At 37.6% G+C, this 21,426-nt stretch overlaps 1 protein-coding gene across 3 annotated transcripts in view; it reads left to right on the forward strand.

Annotated features, from left to right (window-relative positions):
- Window positions 1–5,379: 5,379 nt before the first annotated feature.
- The window catches only part of LOC136237294 (uncharacterized), a 30,947-nt gene continuing 14,900 nt past the window's right edge, over window positions 5,380–21,426 (forward strand). Inside the window, exons 1-10 of one of the 3 annotated variants that reach the window (XM_066027643.1) lie at window positions 5,380–5,486; window positions 8,042–8,165; window positions 9,805–10,071; window positions 15,146–15,284; window positions 15,337–15,472; window positions 16,074–16,148; window positions 16,202–16,309; window positions 16,363–16,453; window positions 18,788–18,915; window positions 20,512–20,547. In XM_066027643.1, coding sequence (XP_065883715.1) covers window positions 8,111–8,165; window positions 9,805–10,071; window positions 15,146–15,284; window positions 15,337–15,472; window positions 16,074–16,148; window positions 16,202–16,309; window positions 16,363–16,453; window positions 18,788–18,915; window positions 20,512–20,547 — 1,035 coding nt within the window. In that variant the 5' untranslated portion in view covers window positions 5,380–5,486; window positions 8,042–8,110. The remainder of the gene's footprint in view (window positions 5,487–8,041; window positions 8,166–9,804; window positions 10,072–15,145; window positions 15,285–15,336; window positions 15,473–16,073; window positions 16,149–16,201; window positions 16,310–16,362; window positions 16,454–18,787; window positions 18,916–20,511; window positions 20,548–21,426) is intronic. The other 2 variants (XM_066027645.1, XM_066027644.1) reach the window with 2 other exon arrangements.

Consider the following 21,426-nt stretch of genomic DNA (forward strand, 5'->3'; position numbering starts at 1 on the left):
TTCTAGTATAGTGAAGACCATGCACCCAGCCAGAGAGCAGTATCAGTGTTGTAAGAACCAGTTTGTATACCAGGGACACATATCCTGGAAAACCATCATCTATCATCTGATCAGCTCCAGAGCCTAAATAATCAGCTTCGTCTATCTCTCTTGTCCTCGTTAATTTAAACATTACCAACTATTTAATACTTAAAAACGAAAGACTGCTCTATTAGAGAGTTTTAAAATTGCTTTGTCATAAATCATAAATAATTGTACTGAGAGCTAATTGATGTGTGCAGACAGCTTTATTGATCAACCAGTAGCTTATCTAACTAATGAAATCCATACAAGTGCAAATTACATTCATATGGTTATAGGTGTCATTTAGTCTGGACTATGTCGCCACTATTATCTTAAACAAGATTCATAGTTGCAATGAATTCATTAGCCCATATGGTACTGCTAATAATACTCTAAACGTCAAAGCCTACAATTATTCTTTGAAGGATTGCTGTGCGCTGTAACAAAAATAAATCTAAACATGGGTGACTGTTTTATTAGAGTAACTCAAAATAATTGTGCTCATAGCAGTAGCAGTTATACACTTACAATCACTTTTTTTGCTTTGACGTATTGAGTGGTTAGATGGCTGTTTATCTAGCTAATGAAATCCCTACAATTGTAAACTATATTCACACCGCTACTGGCGACACGTCTGACACGTTTGACTTCTATAATGTGATTCATTATTAAGGGAAGTTTATTAGTCTCTATGATGTATATAGCACTGTACTAAGTGTTTCTGCTTAAAAGTAGTCTTGAAATGCTCTGTATAGTACCAAAATCCATAATGACTGTATTCACTGACTCTAATAGAGCATTCACCAAATTCGCAAAATTGTTATGTTATGATATAACTACTGTATATCAAGACACACGGTAGTGTGTCGTGCGGCCCAAGAAGCCGGCGCGCCACACCGTGAGTATATTGACAGGAAGAACGAAAACGTCATTTTCACACCTTTGTATCTCGGTGATCACTTATCTGATTGGAACCAAATTTGCTACACAGTTGCCCGCCAGCCAAGGGAGTCTACATTCCAAATTTGAAGGAAAGCGCTCCAGCCATTTCCGAGATACGAGCTGCCAAAGTTTCGTTTTTTTTTTCTTCGTTTTTTTTTTCTTCTTCGTCTTTTCGCACACTGCAAAAATTGCTATAACAAGCAAACGCGTACTCCGATCGCCTTTACATTTGGTACACAGAAAGGGAGTCCAAAGGCGAATCCTAGCATCAAATTTGGTACAAATCTGATGAATGGTTCAGGAGTTATGACCGATTATTCGCGTAAAACAAGATCAATTTGTTGTCACGCCTACAGGGTAAACCGCTTCATGGAATGAGTTGAAAATTGCTATGTAGATGGAGTAACCATCGTAGGAGTGCCTTTTGGTGGTTTGAAAGGAATCGAGATAAAGACCACGGAGATATGACACAAAACCCAACCTGTGTCACAATTACGCGATCGATTTTTATGAATAAAAAAGTATTAGTTTTCACGCCTACTAGGCAAACCGCTTAGAGCAATGAGCTGAAAATCGGTGTATAGCTGGAATAATCTTCATAGAAAGTCCTTGCAGTAGTACAGAAGGATCGGATTACAAACCACTGAGTTATGATTCGAAAGCCAACTCCGTGTAGCAAATGCGAGATCGAGATACTCTAATAGAACAGTCACCCTAATAGAGCATTCGGCTAATTTATTTACTCCATTATAGAATTTTATTACATCACAAGTTATTCTGTAGGGAGTTCAGCTGCAAACAGTTAATCTTATAGACAGTTCAACAAGAAGACAGTCACCATGTGGAGAGTTAAACAAATATACCACTATAGAGATTCAGAACATTACAAGTCACACTGAAGAAAGTTCAGCTATAAACAAGTCATGCACTGTGTAGAGAATTCAGCTACAATTAAGTCACTCTCTAAAGAATTCAGTTACACAGAATTCAGCTACACACAAGTCACTGTGGAGAGAGTTCAGCTACAAACAAATTATCCTTAAGAGTGATCAGCTACAAACAAAACACTTTGCAGGGTGTTCAACTGCAACAAATCAATTACCTTTAGAGCGATCAGCAATGAACAAATCAACACAAATCTACCTGTAGAGAGATCAGCTAGAAACAAATCACCCTGTAGAGAGTTCAGCTACAAAAAATCACCCTGTAGAGAGATCAGCTAGAAACTAGACACAATGTAAGGAGTTCAGCTACAAGCAATCACCCTGTAGAGAGTTCAGCTAAAACAAATCAACCTGCAGAGAGATCAGCTACAAACAAATCACCTTATAGAGAGTTCAGCTACAAACAGATTACCTGTAGAGAGATCGGCTACAAACAAATCAACCTGCAGAGAGATCAGCTATATACACACAAATCAACTTGTAGAGAGATCAGCTACAAACAAATCACCCTGTAGAGAGATCAGCTAGAAACTACACACAATGTAAGGAGTTCAGCTACAAACAAATCACCCTGTAGAGAGATCAGCTACAAACTAGACACAAAGTAAGGAGTTCAGCTACAAGCAAATTACCCTGTAGAGAGTTCATCTACAAACAAATCAACCTGTAGAGCAATCAGCTAGAAACAAATCACCCTGAAGAGAGGTCAGCTACAAAAAATCACCCTGTAGAGAGATCAGTTAGAAACAAATCACCCTGAAGAGAGGTCAGCTACAAAAAATCACCCTGTAGAGAGATCAGCTAGAAACAAATCACCCTGAAGAGAGGTCAGCTACAAAAAAAATCACCCTGTAGAGAGATCGGCTACAAACAAATCAACCTGCAGAGAGATCAGCTACACACAAATCAACTTGTGGAGAGTTCAGCTACAAACAAATTACCCTGTAGAGAGATCGGCTACAAACAAATCAGCCTGTAGAGAGTTCAGCTAAAACAAATCAACCTGCAGAGAGATCAACTACAAACAAATCACCTTATAGAGAGTTCAGCTACAAACAAATTACCCTATAGAGAGATCGGCTACAAACAAATCAACCTGCAGAGAGATCAGCTACACACAAATCAACTTGTAGAGAGATCAATTACAAACAAATCACCCTGTAGAGAGATCAGCTAGAAACTACACACAATGTAAGGAGTTCAGCTACAAATAAATCACCTTATAGAGAGTTCAGCTACAAACAAATCACTCTGTAGAGAGATCAGCTAGAAACTGGACACAATGTAAGGAGTTCAGCTACAAGCAAATCACCCTTTAGTGAGTTCAGCTACAAACAAATCAACCTGCAGTGAGATCACCTACAAAAAAGCACCTTGTACAGAGTTCAGCTACAAACAAATTACCCTGTAGAGAGATCGGCTACAAACAAATCAACCAGTAGAAAGATCAGCTACACACAAATCAACTTGTAGAGAGATCAGCTACAAACAAATTACCCTGTAGAGAGATCGGCTGCAAATTAATCAACCTGCAGAGAGATCAGCTACACACAAATCAACTTGTAGAGAGATCAGCTACAAACAAATCACCCTGTAGAGAGATCAGCTAGAAACTAGATACAATGCAAGGAGTTCAGCTACAAGCAAAATCACCCTTTAGTGAGTTCAGCTACAAACAAATCAACCTGCAGTGAGATCACCCACAAAAACGCACTTGTACAGAGTTCAGTTACAAACAAATCACCCTGTAGAGAGATCAGGTAGAAGAATTCACCTTGTAGAGAGTTCATTTACAAAGAAACCATCATATAGAGAGTTCAGCTACAAAGAAATTACCCCGTAGAGAGTTCAGCTAGAAGAAGTCACCTTGTAAAGAGTTTAGCTACAAAGAAACCATCATGTACAGAGTTCAGCTACAAAGAAACCACCTGTACAGAATTCAACTACAAACAAATCACCCTGTATAGAGATCAGCTAGAAGAAGTTACCTTGTAGATAGTTCAGCTACAACAATTCACCCTGTAGAAAGATCAGCTAGAAGAAGTCACCTTGTAGAGTGTTCAGTTACAAAGAAACCATCATGTAGAGAGTTCAGCTGCAAACAAATCACTCTGTAGAGAGTTCAGCAACAAAGAAACCGCGAGTTCAGCCTCATACAAACCACCTTGTAGAGAATTCAACTACAACAAATCACCCTGTAGAGAAGAAGTTACCTTGTAGAGAGTTCAGCTACAAAGAAACCACCATGTAGAGAGTTTAGCTGCAAACAATTCACCTGTAGAGAGTTCAGCTAGAAACAAATCACCCCGTAGAGAGATCAACTGGACGAAGTCACCTTGTAGAGAGTTCAGCTACAAAGAAACCATCATGTAGAGAGTTCAGCTGCAAACAAATCACCCTGCAGAGAGTTCAGCTACAAAAAAATCACCCTGTAGAGAGTTCAGCTAGACGAAGTCACCTTATAGAGAGTTCAGCTACAAAGAAACCATCATGTAGAGAGTTCGGCTATAAAGACACCACCATGTAGAGAGTTTAGCTGCAAACAAATCACCTGTTACAGAGAGTTCAGCTACAAAAAAACCATCCTGTATATAGTTCAGCTACATTTCAAGTCACCCAGTAGAGAGATCAGCTGCAAAAAAATCCTGATGGGAATAATGAGCATGTAATAAATATATGTATATAATTTGTATAATTACTAATAAAATCAAAAATAATTGAAGTACTAAAATTCTTCTTTAAGTTCTTTTCTTCTTCCTGTGGTAAAGAAAAAAAACACATGGGTTAAAAAAGCCCCAAAGCCAGCCATAGGCCGGCTTTGCAGTATACAAATACAAAAAGAAGTGATATCTAATCAAAAACAGCCAAGCTGTAAAAAAAAAGGTGCGGCCCCCATAAAGGCCATGGTGAAAAAAGATGGAAATCCAAGGTGGCGGCCAAGAAATGGCTGTGATGGTAGGTTAATGGTTACATTTTAATAACGGCAATTCAGGTGAATTTTGTGCCGCTTGGTCTTGGCACCAAATTCACCTGAATTGTTGTTATTAAAATGTAACCATTAACCTACCATCACAGCCATTTCTTGGCCGCCACCTTGGATTTCACATGTTTTTTCACCATGGCCTTTATGGGGGCCGCACCTTTTTTTTACAGCTTGGCTGTTTTTGATTAGATATACCTATACTGCCGAAAGTAACACGTATAGAATGTGACAGCATAGATATTAGAGCCGTTCCTCTAATATCTATGGTGACAGTTACCACGACTTTATTGTAGTACATTACCAGTTATACTAATGAACCCGATGATTAGCAAATTCTCATACACTGCATAGAGCAAATATTGGTAAATGCATGGATAAGGCCACCAATTGTAGATTCCTTAATTGTTTCCTGTCATCCGCCCGCACGGTAATTTTAGAGCCGCATGCATGCATTTGATAGTCACGTGATCTGAATATTAATACTGGCAGGGAGTTCAATTGTGTGGTCGTGTTATTGGGATGAAGACTAGGTTATTGGATAGGTGGACTCTGATGTGAGTTTCTGATGTTATTTAGTGCATGGCATCCGGCCTAATACTAGCAGTGAATCCTTCAAGTAGCCATTGGTAAACTTGAACACGAGTCCCATTCTCAATCTGTTATTAGCTATACTGTAATGTGTAAAACATTCGAAAAATTCGTACTGTTGAAGTTGATGGTATAGAGTCAGGCTAGTAAGTACAGTACTATAGCTATATAGCACGTGTCACCACAAGCATGGCAAACCCAGCCGGCAGCTCTATACTTTCTGGCTGCTCAGGAAACACTGCAACACTTCAAATCTAACCTTTTAAAGGTTTGAATCTTAGTAAAATCTTTCAAATTACAGCTAACCTTGAATTTAGCTCTCCTGAATTTAAGAGAAAAAAAGCAATTTGGAGTTAACGGGCTTCCTTTAATATTGATATTAAATAATAGATTTTAACAATATAATAAATAACAGCCGCCCGCCCGCATTGAGTTTTTCGTCTAACTAGGACGGGAAACACGGCATTTACAATTGTTGGCCTAATCTGGTTTCCTTGTCAATTTGCTTGTGACCAATGATTCAAAGCCTACAATGTTCACAAGCAAATTGACAAGGACTTTTGATGGCTAAGTAAACATTGAGATGGTAAGAATTGGCACCAAAAATGATGGGTGTTATGTAGATGATTACCATCTACAGTGGGGTGTATCCATTCACTGGACTGGAATACTGGACTGGTATATTTTTGGTTTTGCACATTCTGTGGTTAAAATTTATTGAGTCTCACATGTCAAGGGTTCTGAGGGAACCTACAGCCCACTACTAAATGCTGAATATGAGCAGTAGAGTATGCAATAACTGTCTTTTAATATTTTCGCTGTGATTTATTATATCCTACAACACTTATTCCCTACCCTGGTGTACAGTAATGCTGTAGGGAATGTATATCAACAATAATTAACCAGCGATCGACTTGCCAGTTGACAATATCCTTCAAGATATCCTTAGTGTGAGCTCAGGAATTGAACTAGTATGGACGGACTTGTTTTCAGTGCCGCAGGACGTAATGATTATAATTAAGCACACGCTGAAAAACTTTATAATCGGTAAGCCTTTCTCCAGAAGTAAAGGTCTTGCCACACAAGACTATACTATTTATAGCTTGCTCCTTGAGCTCACACTAAGGATATCTTGTCAACTGGCGAGTTGATCGCTGGTTAACTATTGCTGATATACATTCCCTACAGCATTACTATACACCAGGGTAAGGAATAAGTGCTGTAGGACACAGCAAAATTATTAAGACAGTTATCACATACTCCACTGCTCATATTCAGCATTTAGTAGTGGGCTGTAGATTCTCTCAGGACCCTTGGCTTGCGAGACTCAATAAATTTTAACCACAGAATGTGCAAAAACCAAAAATATGCCAGTCCAGTAGTCCAATCCAGTATTCCAGTCCAGTAGTCCAGTCCAGTGAATGGATACACCCATCTACAGTGTGATCTACCAAGTAGGTACCATGATATTCTGTCACTTTATTGTAAGCAACCACTGAAGTCATATAATATGATGGTCTGAGCTGTGAGTATGAGAGCTAACAGCCATGCACCAATAACAACTACAACATATGGTGGCGGATCTGATGGGTTTCTGTGGTTTCGACAGAAACCCACTTTTAAATTTAGCTCAGTGGCAATCCAATTAGCTTCATTATGTTGTATTGACTGACAAACATATGGTTTCATCTTTCTTGTGTCTTGATTTTAGGGAAATTTGATAGTGATCTTCTTATCACAATTTTATTGTATAATAGGTACATTCCCTTAACACAATTAAGATACACACAATTAATCAAGTGAAGCTTTACAAGAAACATATAGATCCACTAGTGAGTATGAAGTACAATGGAACTGATGAAAGTAAAAAGGCTGAAATATATATGTATGTTCATCTTGCAGGCCTGAATCTGTACCATCTTTTTCCATGTTTATGACCAATTTTTAACATTCATTCTGAGGCAAATTTGGTATTTGAGAGAAACCATTGTAAGCAAGAAAAGTCATAAAGTTTTCTCCCTCAGTCTCTCCATGCAATCTATTAAAATTTTCCTTCATTTCATGTGAAACCGTATATTAGCTATAGCACTGCATGCTGAAGAGCAGTAGTTTTTCTACAGTATACTGATGCATGCAGTCTTTCCCTCTTTAAAAAGTCGCTATAATACATACATATATAAAGATATATATTTTTCACACGCCAATATTAATGTGCCATGCAGTGGTTAGTATATATTGCAACATTTTGGCACACTTCACTTTTTGCAGTGTACCGTATATAATTTCAGAATGGTTTCACTTGCTGACTTGTTTGACTCTTTATTTATTTCTTTACAAAAGCTAGCTACACAGATAATTATTATAACCCTACTATAGTACCCATGTTACTCAGTAGGGATAATATAAGACTAATGTTCATATTAGCTATGTAAGTTAATCTGCTAGATATAGGGTAATACCCAGGATATAGTCATGTCATTTGGTGGTGGGGAAAGGATTTTCTCAAAATGTTTTCTCATAGCTCAGAAACAGAATAAAACCAGTTGACTGCCTAGCTACAGGCCAGTAAGCTTATAGGCAACTGACATCTATGATGGAGGCCTCAACTCCAGAGACTGGTTTCAGCGAAAAACTGATTACTCAAAGTAAGGAAACCTTCAGTGATTGTCATAGCTGTAAACTATAGAAACTGAGTATATAGCTGTGTATACTGTTTCCCCTCACATGATCATGTGTTTCATTGTGCATGAGGACCATAACCAGGGGAGCCTGAGTAGTTAGATAGTAACTTGCTAGACAGTTCAAAAAAAATTTCATATAGTGCTACATATTATAGCTTTAAAAGTTGTTTGATTAGGCCATGCAAGCAAAGTTGTTTCACAGCTTATCGTCAAAGGTTCTTTTTTTAAAGCAGGAGATCAATCAGTTTTACTTTTTAATAGTTATGATTATAAGGTTAGGCCACTCCAAATAAATTCTCTGTTTCCCGTCCTGGACTCAAGCATATTTGCATGCGGGCGGGCGGTTCATTTCCATTATTCATTATAAGATTGGCAGCTTTTCAAGCCATTATTTGCCTTGCACAACCATAAAAAGCTGCATAAAAGTATGCTTAAGCTTGTTCCTTCCTTTTGAAGTTGCAAAAATAGCACAAACGTGAAGTTTGTGCAGACTTGATAGCACTGCTGACACATGAGCTGACATGGTTTCAAATGAGCCTGTCAGTATGCAACAATAACCAGAAAATAATGGAAGTATACGGAATAATGGAATATAATAGAGCTGACAGTAACTAGATGCGGGCGGTGGACGGGAAACAGAGAATTTATTTGGAGTGGCCTTAAAATGTGCTACACTTCAAATTAGCTATGCACATTGCTTAACAACTGAATAACAGTACAGCTATAACTAATTGCATGAATTTTAGCTAGTTGGTTTTAATCTAAAAACTTTTTTCCAAAGCCATAAAATTTAGTATTGCATATCAGCGTTGTAAGTGGGCCGGATCATCCGGATTATCCGGGTCATTTGGGTCACATTTTGTCTGGGTCAAGTGGGTCTTGCCCACTTCATTGAATATCTGAGTCTGACCCGGATGAGATCACGTGTGACGATAAGTTAACGAGCTCGATTGTATTGGTAGAAATGCAGTTATAAACACTCAAGAAACCTATGGGGAGCCACACCCACCATTCAGGAATGTTTTGCTGTCTGTGTGTGGTATTTAGAGCCACACCCACCTTTTGGAATTGTAGCAGCTGTGCTCTGTGGGCATGCATGGCATCACCAGATCTGTGTTGCTACTTGGCATGTAAACTTATAAGGAGCCACACCCACTTGATAATACGTACGTGGAGCCACACCCACTTGAGAACACGTAGCTACTCACTTCTTGTAGACAAAGTGTTAAAGAAATGTGGGGCTGACTAGTGGAACTTATGGACTTTTAATCTAGTCTTGGGGCACGCCTCTATTTTAATTAAACCGGGTCACATGTGGATCAGATCCGGGTCCCATCCGGATTACTATTTGGGTCAGTGGGTCAAACAGGCCAACAGTGCTGACCCACTTACAACACTGTTGCATATAAACATCCTTGCATATGCAGTATAGCTTTTGCTCTGCTGCTTCATTATCTTATTTGGTTGTTTTAGCAGATTCATTTTCTTAAACCCTGCATGGTAGCAAATATTCAGTCCCAAGGAGAAACGCTAATGTATATATTCCCACCTTTTCATTGTACAAGTTCATGGTTGGTGTTATTGTCATTTACTATTACTCTAGAAAATGCTACTCCTAATGAGCGTGACCTTAATCGAGATGTTGTTCCACACTGTGCTGCAAAATGGAGGGAGTTGGGGACAGCATTAGGATTGACATCATCACAACTTGACATAATCAATGTTGATCACCCTAACAGTTGTGAGGAGAGATGTAGAGCAATGTTAAGGAAATGGCTAGACCTGGGTCACTCAGCCACTTGGGGTCAACTGGTTGATGCGATGGGGACTGTCCATTCCTTGACTAACATTGTGTCCACCACTACAGAAGGTTTGTAATGTTAATAGCCTAATATATTAGATGCTTGTATAATAGTTATCTTTGTGTGTGTTTGTGTCTTTGATTTAATTTTCCATATGAGTGGTGTATCAATTGTGAAGACATAATATACATGAAACCTATGCCTCTAATCTGAAATGTTGTCATTCCAGGTTGTGGCCAGTATATATGCTGTGTGTATGGTGCTGAATCTCACTAAGGTTATAAAAAGTACACCTTAAAGTGAAACTTGTCTATTGCAGTCACCTTACGGAAGTAATTTCATTTTTACAATGGCCAATTTAGTGACATTGTAATACAGTGGCCTGATTAGATAGGGGTTACTGTACTGATTTTTCACTTACTTTATTGATGACCTATCACACCTTAACATTGCAGTCAGACTTGGGGAAAACGTTTTAACAAAACATGCTAATAGCTACGTAGCTAGTTTCTGCATGCCTTCCTTATTGGTATTGGCGCTTTGCTATACTTAAGGTTTCCATTAACAAATTCTCTCTGCTGCATGTGTATGCATTTACGAAGCTATATTTTTAAAGTCCCAAAATGCTATGATTTATGTTCTGTTAATGCCTTGATGCTTTCATTGGTAGAAGACATTAATAATTGTGTTTGACAAAGTCAATTTGTTCATAGGAAACTCCACCTAATATTGTTGATACAACATTAGTTAGGGCAGGGCCGGGATTTCAAAGCTTTCACTTTAATAGCAGTGTAGTGTAATTATAGCCAGATGGCTGCTCAATAACAAGATGTGAAACTATACTAAAGAGGTGGATTAGCTAATTGTATTAGATACCTTTCAGGTACAAAATTTAATTTCAGCTGGTGGCAGATACAGGGGGTTGCAACGATTTCAGCTGAAACCTCCTTTGAAAATAGCGTGCTGCAAATTTATTTACGATTTGTGTAGAAGATAAAATCACCAGGAGTTATACATATTGGGACTTTTCTACTGGCCAAACTTCATATACTTTTGCCTTTGAAATCACTCAAAATGTTATTATGACGTTTAAGGGTTAACTGTTATTGTTTTAGTGAGTACAAGTGCTGTTTTGCTTCAAAACTTTTCTGCAAGACCATTAGATTCAACTGTGAAACAATGTTGTGGTGATTTGTACTGATTCATTACTAGCTATATAGGGCATAGATAATGGGCATAGATAATATATACCTAAGGTATATATTATCTATGTATAGGGCCCATAGGCCACTGAGCTATCAAAGACTGAGCTAACTTAGTAACATTCACCCCAGCTGGACTATATTAGCTATACACTTCACAGTCTGAGATCACAGTTATTGAAAACTTTTGGGGAAACTTCCTAAACCTGAAACCCCTCTAGATCAGCCACTGTTGTGCATCCTGCTTTGCAGGTCACTACAACTATATAATATTATCAGGTAGCAGTAAGATTCAATACTTCAAATAAACTTTGGTATATATCAATGAAGTTGCTATTGTTCCGGCAGCCAGAAATATTTTGCTATTATTCCAGCAGTCCACTAGATTTCTCTCACTATCACACACATGCACGAGCTAGGGGTTGACATGCGTCTAGTAGTATGCCCCAAGTATTCAACTTTAGGGCATGTGGCCAGTAGTTTACCTCTAGTTTTGTACTTTAGGGCATGCAACCAATAGTTTGCCTCGGGTCTTGTACTTTAGGCACATGATAAGTAGTTCACAGGCAAACCTAAGGTTAGGGTTAAGGTCGGGTTCAGCTTTGGTTTCTTCTTCACCTTTGTCTTTAATATATAGAAGTTACTCCACTTGAACACATATAAGGTAGAAACTAAGAGAGGTGGGCAGCTGGAAGCCATGTAGCACAGTGGTTACAATTCTGGGCTCACACACTAGAGGTCTTGGGTTTGATTCCTGGTCAAGGATTTTGTGTCTTTTGTTTTGTTTTGTTTTGTTTTTCACTTGAGGACCCTTGTCTAAGTTTTATTTATTTTTATTCATGTGACTGCCAGAACACAATATCAACAGCCATGAAATATATAAAATCCATGCATTTTAGCTGTTGCATCCATTTAGCCAAAATTTTGTTGACCACATTTTTCTAGATACAATATGGTATTTTCAAAAAAATTACAGGGGGATGCTCTCAAACTCGATCCACATGAATGCTACACATGATTTGCTCACTGTTATATTACTGTTAGTATCCTTTTCTTAAAAACTTGAAAATCCCTTTCAGTCTAGATACATGATACATGTCATTTCATTTGTGGTTCATTATTAGTACAATTCAGGGCCGGAGCCACTTTTCAGCTACTTCAATTTGTAAAAAGATCGAGATACTCTAATAAAGCAGTCATCATAATATACTCTAATAGAACAGTCATTGCAATACTCTAATAGATCATTGGGTATAGAATATAGTCATTGCTCTACTTAGTCTTCATGCATGCATTAGCAATTACAATCCCAATGGCTTATATCTCAAATATAAGCTTTCAGAAAGTAAAACTAGACATGAAATTGAATTACTTGCCTGGTACTGTAGTAAAAATATTACCAGGATATTTCTTTGATGTTAACAAAAAAGAGAAAGAGGTTTTGCAAGTAAAATATTTTCAAAAATTTCCAGACACCACTAGCTTAATTGGCATGCTGCAATGTGTGTGCTTAGCACATGCAGTTGAGTATCACATGAAAGCAGATAATCTAAAAATCACATCAGATCAATAAAAAGGAGTGAGTATGACTATCACCTCCATTGCAGTCCATAGATGGCTGGACCACTCAAAATCTCTGGGCTCCGGCCCTGTTACAATTTCAAGTTGCTAATCACAGTGTATGCAATGAATTTCTGATTCCTCTCAATTATGGGAATTAAATGTTGCCATGGTGACAATTCCATTTCTAATACCGAGCTACAGGTTCATTAATGTTGCTCACCGCATCCAAAGATAAAATGCTATGTAATAGGGGATGAGCAATATACTAATTTAGCACTAGAAAATTAAGGAAAAACATGGTCAAAAATGCAAATCAAAAAGAAAATAGCTTTCATATTGGACTATTAAAAATCTACATTCCAGTACTATTAAAAAATCTACTTTCCAGCCATTCATACTTTTACACTGTGTGGACCAGTCTTAGATCAGGGTGGTAGGACAAGCCTACATGAATTTGTAATAGTATTGCACAAACACTGAAAGAATTTCACTTGAGCCAATAGTCTCTGTACTAAAAGTAGAGGAAGGGGTGTGATGGAGCACGATGCACTTTTCAGTGCAACGATGTGATTCTCAATTGAACCATTATGGTGAAATGGGGCTTATAGTGATGACGATGCATGGCAGTTACGGTTTTCACGCCAACAGTAACAGTAATTATAGATGATTATGATAGGATCGTTGATGTATTATCTGTACTTCAAACAGGTAGTGTCACTGCATTTAATTAACTAGTGCTTCATAGTGCACTTGGGTTTGAATGTGTCATGACCTATCCCCCTGGTCCTAGATGACCATTGGCCATTCCCCATGCCACATTTCCACAAACCAAACTAAGAAAAGCAGCAGCTGCTAAGATATACATATCCAGGAACAGATAACATATGAGCACAACTGATAATGTATGGAATTTTAGCAATTATGATAGTGATTGGTATGAATTATGTGGATTTGCTTTATGTTGCTTCCTGTTTGAGCAACCACAGCAGCAATATAAAATGCTTTTAACAATGCTCAGCAAGGAATATCCACTAGAAACAGGTAGCAGCTGTATTGGCTAATAGTCATGGAGAAGAATTAGCTAGTTTGAGCACCTGGTATAGTAAACAGTATAATTAGCACAGCAATAAGTAGTTAACACTAGGTAGTAACTACCAGCAACAGGGACCAGCAACACTGGTCAGCAGCTAGTTTGTTGCAGCTAGCAGAAGCAACCAGTAGTTATAGCAATTTACTGATATAGTTGCTGTTAGCTCCATTCATTACTAGCTGCTGCTACCTTTCATTACAATGCTAGCTGTTATATCAGCTTTTATGGTGCTAAATGATTTTTCTACTGCTATATACTGTAGCTGCTGGTAGCATTCACTGTTAGCTGCTCATTAACAACAACAAGGAGCAGTAAAAATAGCAACTGGCCAATAGCTAACAACAAGATATAATGCAGTAGCAGATTGCAATATCAGCAAGCAATTATAGCAGCAATATAAACTAGCAGCAACAGCAGCAGCAAGTAGTAGAACTATAGTAGCAGCTATATAGCAGTATTAAAGTAACTGCCCAACATGGCGCACTATCAATCAAATACACTAGGTATATGTCTTATGTCTGTAAGAAAGCTAAAAGCCTCATATAGAGGAAGTAACCTTTTATTACAAAATCTCATCAGGCCAGCCTATTCTTTTTTCTTGGTCGAGAAAAGACAGTTTGGTAACATGTCCAATAGCCACTTGTGCAGCAGTCCAAGCGTTTTGATGGACCGGTAATTCAGTTGCTTTTTGTCTGACCAAACAACAAAAGAAAAAACACAGGTTGGCCTGGTGAGACAATGAAATTTAACTGTTATGTATAATGATATGCCAGTTTGTACACCTATGTCATTTCACTATTGAGCCTCACCACTTTTTGGCTGAAATTAAAAATATATTAAACTTGATGAAACCAAAACTAAAAGTAGTTAACATGTACTTGGCATAAATTTAATGGCAACAATGGACAGAAACAACACTTATCTAACCTGTCTTTCACTCACAATAGCTCAGGAAACAGCTTCATGTCGACTTTGTCTGCCTCTAAAAATTGGCTTTATTAATAGACTCAAATGATAAGGTTAAAAGTTAACCAGTATTTTTGTGGTCAGTCTCCAGTTTTATCATTGAACACCTGTCAGATAGGTAGCTAGTTAACTAGCACCTTGCACACAGTACTACAGCCCAAAGCCTCCAAATTGAGCTCCAAATAGTGTGCAATTTTAAAATTTTCTGGGGGCATGCCCCCAGACTGAGCCTTACCACTTTCACTTTACTCTGACACCCCTGCATTTTATTTAAATTTTGGTGCTTTAAATATGACTAGATCATCAACCTCATCTGTGTAGGTTACATTTTCATGCATATGGCTGAACCCATCCTAACTTGTGTCCAGTGCCAGGAGGAATATCTAGAGTCACAAAATGCTGAAGGTCAATGCAAGTATCATCCTTCTGTCCCTGGGTATTTAGACTGGTCTAGACGCATGTAGGTGCTTTCCCAATGTTGATTTTGCTCATTATGTGCTTACATTATGTAGATTTTTGTGCTGTAATCAGGAAGCGAAAGACACCAACTCCCTTAAACTTGTGCCTGGCTGTAAGAAGAGCAAGCATTGCAGTGAACACCATGAGAATTATACTTATTCTACATATACTGCTTTCATTCGAAATGAAGTAAGTATTATACAGTTTTTGAATACATCATGTACATACACTCATGGTGGTTAATAAATATAATATGTACATGAACTGCTTCATCAAACACATGATAGAGTCCCAAAAACACAATATATACACATAAGTGACTGGATTTGACAAAACCAGGCTTTCACACACATCCAATTCTTCAACTTTAACTGCTTGTAACTTTCTCACTCAGCATGCTATTGACCTACGATTTTCACATTATTATCTCATTACATTGCACTATAACAGGTCAAAATAGCTTATTCCTACAGTGAGTTATGGTTCTTTGAAGTCACAAATATGGATGTATGTGGAAGCCTGCATGGTTTTGTCAAATCCGGTCACATAAAATCATACAGTATGCATGGTAGTACTGTATAGTAGGAATCAGAAATAAAGATTTGCTATTTCCTGCTATAAAATGATCACCCCAAAACCACCCCCACTTTTCCTTCATGACAGGCCTGGCAATATTTGGCCATGCATAACCAAGCACAAACAAGCTTTCTGTGATGAACTTGGTGATCTCTATTGCTATATTTTTACGGCATTGCATTCACTTCTTAAGTAAATTTGTTATATCAAAAAGATGAAGAAGGCTCAGCAGGTCTGGTTGGAAATTGATATAATGGATTGTATTGACAAAGGATGTAAATGGGCTGAGGTAGAGATAAAGGAACACTTACATACAATGTATACCTATCAGAGTGTGTCTAGGTGGGATTATTTGAAGATAACAAGGTGTACATTGTCTGTGGTCCAACTGCACGTATTTACAATGGAATCAGATTTTTGAGCTTGGAGCAACTGAAAGAGTACACAAAGGTACAGACTACTTATGCTATTGCATAGTTACTATGTCTGACTGTATGCAATAGGAGGGTAGCCGCAGTGGTATCTTGGAAAAGACCAGTGACACTGGATGGTATATTACTGCCAGTATTGTTGTAACTGATGGACCAGTAAGAGGTAAGTATCAAATACTAAGCTGTATATGTAAATTTTGTGACAAAAAGCAAGCACACATTCAACTATTGCATGGTTTGCATGTTTGGCAAAGGAACTTTGGTGAGTTTGGCAAAATGAGAATTTTCTGAATACCTCCTATCTCATCTATCCAATACAAACCTGTATAGATAGATCATAAATTTCGTTTCTTCAAAATTCACCCACTATAAGGTTTTTTAAACTCTAATACCTGCCCTATATGTGCAGGATTTAGCCTATGTATCAGTCATTTAAGTCATGCAGTCAGTAAGCCAATTATAAACATTTTTATAGCAATGCAAAGGAAGGCAGCCAAATAAAACACGTACTGCATGCAGATGTAAAACCTTGAGGAAAAAGTCCAGTAGTGTTTGAAGTAGTAGCATTCATCTGGCAAGGAAGCAACAAGTTTTATAGTTTTACAACTTAATTATAAATAAAAATACAACACTTAAACAAGGAAAACAATTATAATATTTCATATCATTGATTGCAGATAATGGCTGAAACCAAAGTGGAAAAGAAATAGCTACTTATTTGCTTGCCAGCAATCCAGCAATTAATATTTGGGGTGCATGTTAAGTTGTGCTGTTTGTAAAAAGCCTGATATATCTTCCTGTAGGTAGTTCTGATATTGAAGGGAGTATTCAGTTGCATTAGATCTCAGATGTATGAGTGTGGGGTGCAGCATCCAGAGGCTTTCAAAATAATTTTTGCAAAAACTGAGATTTAATGTTCAAATAATGTCATGAGCTGCATGAAATAGATTCTTGACAGCTACACTCCATTCAAAAGTGAACTGACAGTGTGTTTTTACAAAAGAGCCTTGTAGCCTTTTGCCGAAAATGCACTAAAGCTAATAAACAGTTTATCACTGAAGGCAATACAATTACATAAGCTACTGTATATATGATATATACAAGGTTCTCTATATGTGACTGAATTTGACAAAACAAGGCTTCGACGCACAAAGCTTTGTTAGGAGATATGGTGATTTTAAGGAATCATTGTGTAATAACTTCCCAGTGCCTACAGCTGTGCAAACAAAATTTGCACCAATTGTTCATCTGTTCACTAGCTATCACTGAGTGGGTGTATACATTTCTGATACCCAAAATTTGCCCTGTTTTGAGCAGCTTTTTTCGAGCGGGTAATAATATCACAGGTGGTAGTAATAGGGTGGGAGGGTGGGGGTGGACGGTGGTCTTAATATACGGGTATAAAATGAAGTAAGAAGACGATTGGAATCCAGAGGCCAAGTTTGGGCTCTCCATGGCCCTCAAATTACTCCAAATTGACTGAGAACACTATTGGCGAGCTATCTGTGAAGTCCCAGCTCACTACACACCATTATCACAAAGCCATGGCCATTTAATGGTGCCAATCTCACACTCGTGGCTTTGACAGGGTCGGAAGAAAGCTGCTACAGAAACCAGACTTGTCAGTGCTGAAGGAAGTACAGTGTGAAATATGATAGTGTATTAGACCAGCAATCCATTTCTGGTAAAATCGTAAGTTTGATTTTGTGTGTGTGGAAGCCTTGTTATGTGAAATCCAGTCACATATGTAGTATTTAATGAACACAGCTGAGCTAATAGTAAGGGTAGTTACACGTAGACTCCAGTTATCAGTTATTGCTTGTTAAGTGCTCATGGCATACTTACACTAGACATCTGTTTGTTAAGTATGTATAATTGAATTCACTGCTGGAAGTTTGTGCTTCATAGAATAGCAGCAAAGGATCATTAGAACAAACTAGAAGTGTCACAGTACACTGGATGCCTTGCCAGGCATGCGTCTAGCAGCACCTGAACAATTAATAACTGCATCCCAACTTCTCAGAATTGCCCAAGAAACAAACTGTTTAACTAAATATATACTGCATCCAAATTATTTGATAAACTTGGTGAACATGCATAAATAATTCTCTCCTAGCAGAAACTTCTTGCAGTCATTTATAAGCACATGTGTTAAACAAGCACAAAAATTTTGTGAATAATTCCTATGAAAATAAGCACATATGCCTAGTAACCATAGTCTGTTGCAAGTTAGTAACTAGCTGGACCAGACCAAGAAAGTTGCATGTGTGCAACTATTTAGTTAACAAAATTAAACTCCTGCATTGCTACTTTAAGTATCAGCAGTTGAGAAACTAAGAATAAAGTATAATGTGGTCTTGTGGATAAGTTTGTCAAGAACCCATTCTGGCTCACAACATTGGGTTTGCAATATCAAATAATTTATTGTTGTGAGTTCCCCATAGGAGTTTAAATTATAAAACCTATAGTGTTATGTATGTATACATAATAATGACAGCAGTTGAAGTATCCATCAAACCAGCCAGCTCATCACAAGTTATTACAAAGAGAGCTATACTCAACTTGACTGGAACTGTTCCAGCATTGGACAGAGTTGAGGACTTGTCAATTTGCAGTAAGAAAAAGGTAAAAAAATACACTGTGATAATTTTTCATCATACAATATGGTAATACCATTTAGTAGGGATTATGGAGGTTTGCTCTTCCTACAAATAAATTTTGACCAGACATGGTACATAATTTCTTCACTGCATTTTAACAGTATTAGTTGTGCATAATCAAGCACCAAAGTACCTTCAAGCGCAACTCAAAGGACTTCTAATAAATTGCTATCAAGTTTTTATTTTGTGGAATTTTTTACTGACTGACTAACTAACTAACTATTAACCAATGCCTTTAGACAAACAAAGTTTAATAATGGCTAAAGTTACATTTCAGTGGGCTTGACTGTTTTACAGTTAGACATCACGTCACTTCAGCCCAACAAGTGTATTGTGACATACTGTAGTTTGTACAATGCATACATCTTGGTTCTCTTTGTGACAGGACAGAGCAAGTTGTGTTTAGGGACCCACCGATTATGCTTTTTTATACCTATTATGCTATGCTGTAGTACTCATAACTTTTGTGTATTATCATGATGCTCAAATTATGCTCAGTATTTATGACTAAGTTCCCATGTTTTTGTTAATAAATCTACATTTTCTGGGTAAATAATAAGCAGCTGAAGCACAGACTATAAATCCTATCTTCTCAAAATGCATGTCACTGAAATATTGACTTACTCTAATAGAACAGTCAGTTACGTGATTGTCCTATTAGAGTTACTGATTGTTTTATTATCAATATTTTTCTGTGATATGTATTTTGACAAGCAAGAATTTATAGTATTGCACAAGTATTTTGCCAATTATGCCCAGGAACCTGTTATGCTCATAATTATACCAGCATGATCAGCAGGTCCCTACATCCTAGTTCTGTTGATTTTTGGTAGTATATCAATGGCTTCATGTTGCCTATATGAAACAAAAGCCATCCATAATTTTTTGCATCATGCCTCCAACAGTCAGATTGGTTGTAAGCTATTATCACGTATCCCTGATTCAACCAAGTTTGCACAGTAGCTTCACTACAAATCTCACAATTACATACATATAAATACACACACACACACACACACACACACACACACACACACACACACACACACACACATACACACACACACACACACGCACACACGCACACACTCACGCACGCACTACACACACACACACACACATACACACACACACACATACCCAGGGGCGGATCCAGGGGGGGTTCCAAGGGTTCTATGGAACCCCCCTTTTGAAAGAGCCTCTCTTACTCGAGATACTCTAATAGAGCAGTCAAATCAATATACTCTAATAGAACAGTCACAGTAGTCTTTTGAGGAGCAGTGTAGCAAGTTATGTATCTAGATATAAATAAGGAAATATAGTTGGTAAGGGTATCTATAGTGAGGGGTAGCTGTTGTCAGTAGGTGATGACCTTTTTTTTTGGTCTTCAACTTACAGCTAGGCCGAAGTTGCAATTCCAAAAATGGAACCCCCCTTTTTAATAGTCTGGATCCGCCTCTGATACCTACTTACAAACATATACATACATGCATACACATGCTGGCATTGAAGCAGAATTATAATATTGAATATTTATACAATATTAAATTTTTTTTTGTAGATGACTGATTATACATTACCTGAGGATATCACAGATGTACGTAAATATACTCCATTTTTAACTACCATGTTTTAAATACACTGTAAATAATAGTTAGACAACAAGGGTGAGAGAGTATACATAATAAAGGTCCTGTATTATGTTGTGTGAGCAAAGCAGAGGCACCACTAAATGGCCTGAAAAGTGCACTATAGTTAGTGTATGATACATTTCACAAAATCACTTTTTACCTTTATTTTTATATCAAACAACATGTTTGATTGAGAACATTATTACATTAATAACCAAGCATGAAATGAATCAGCTAATCTGCCAATAAATAGGGAACCAACAATTGGTCATGGAAACTTGATACTGTATAGCAGGTAATTTTCAGATATTTTGAAGAGGCTCTTCTCTTCGATAACAAATTCCCAAAACCTGCTGTTCTTTGAAACAAATTCCCAGCACAATTATCCCACCCTCACATGATTAAACAGATTGGCATAGACACGTCATCACTTGTGTTTTAGCTCAGTGTGTTAGTGATTGCAATGGTTAAACAGTATGATTACAACATCAATAGAAACAGCTGCCATTGTTGGCTTTTGACACCATCTGCTGCAATTGTAGCATAAGCATGATCAAGCCAGTGACTGATCTCAAGACCCCCTAGTCTTCTCTCAAGTGCATAGGGATGGGGATTATTCCATCAATAAGTCAGGCATGCATAATTATCTTTCATAATTTGACACAATTTTATGTTTATTTGAAATCCATCCAAACTTTGAAATATGACTTCTTCAAAATTTAAAACCCTCAAAATTCAGATTTTGCCTGTTGTGCAAAAATTTCTGCTACGAAAATAACCCACTGTATGGTACCAGCATAACAGCAGAGTATAGGGAATATCTTCACACTTGAGTAATTGAAAAT

The sequence above is a fragment of the Dysidea avara genome, chromosome 10 (assembly GCF_963678975.1).
Source record: "Dysidea avara chromosome 10, odDysAvar1.4, whole genome shotgun sequence".
NCBI lineage: Eukaryota > Metazoa > Porifera > Demospongiae > Dictyoceratida > Dysideidae > Dysidea > Dysidea avara.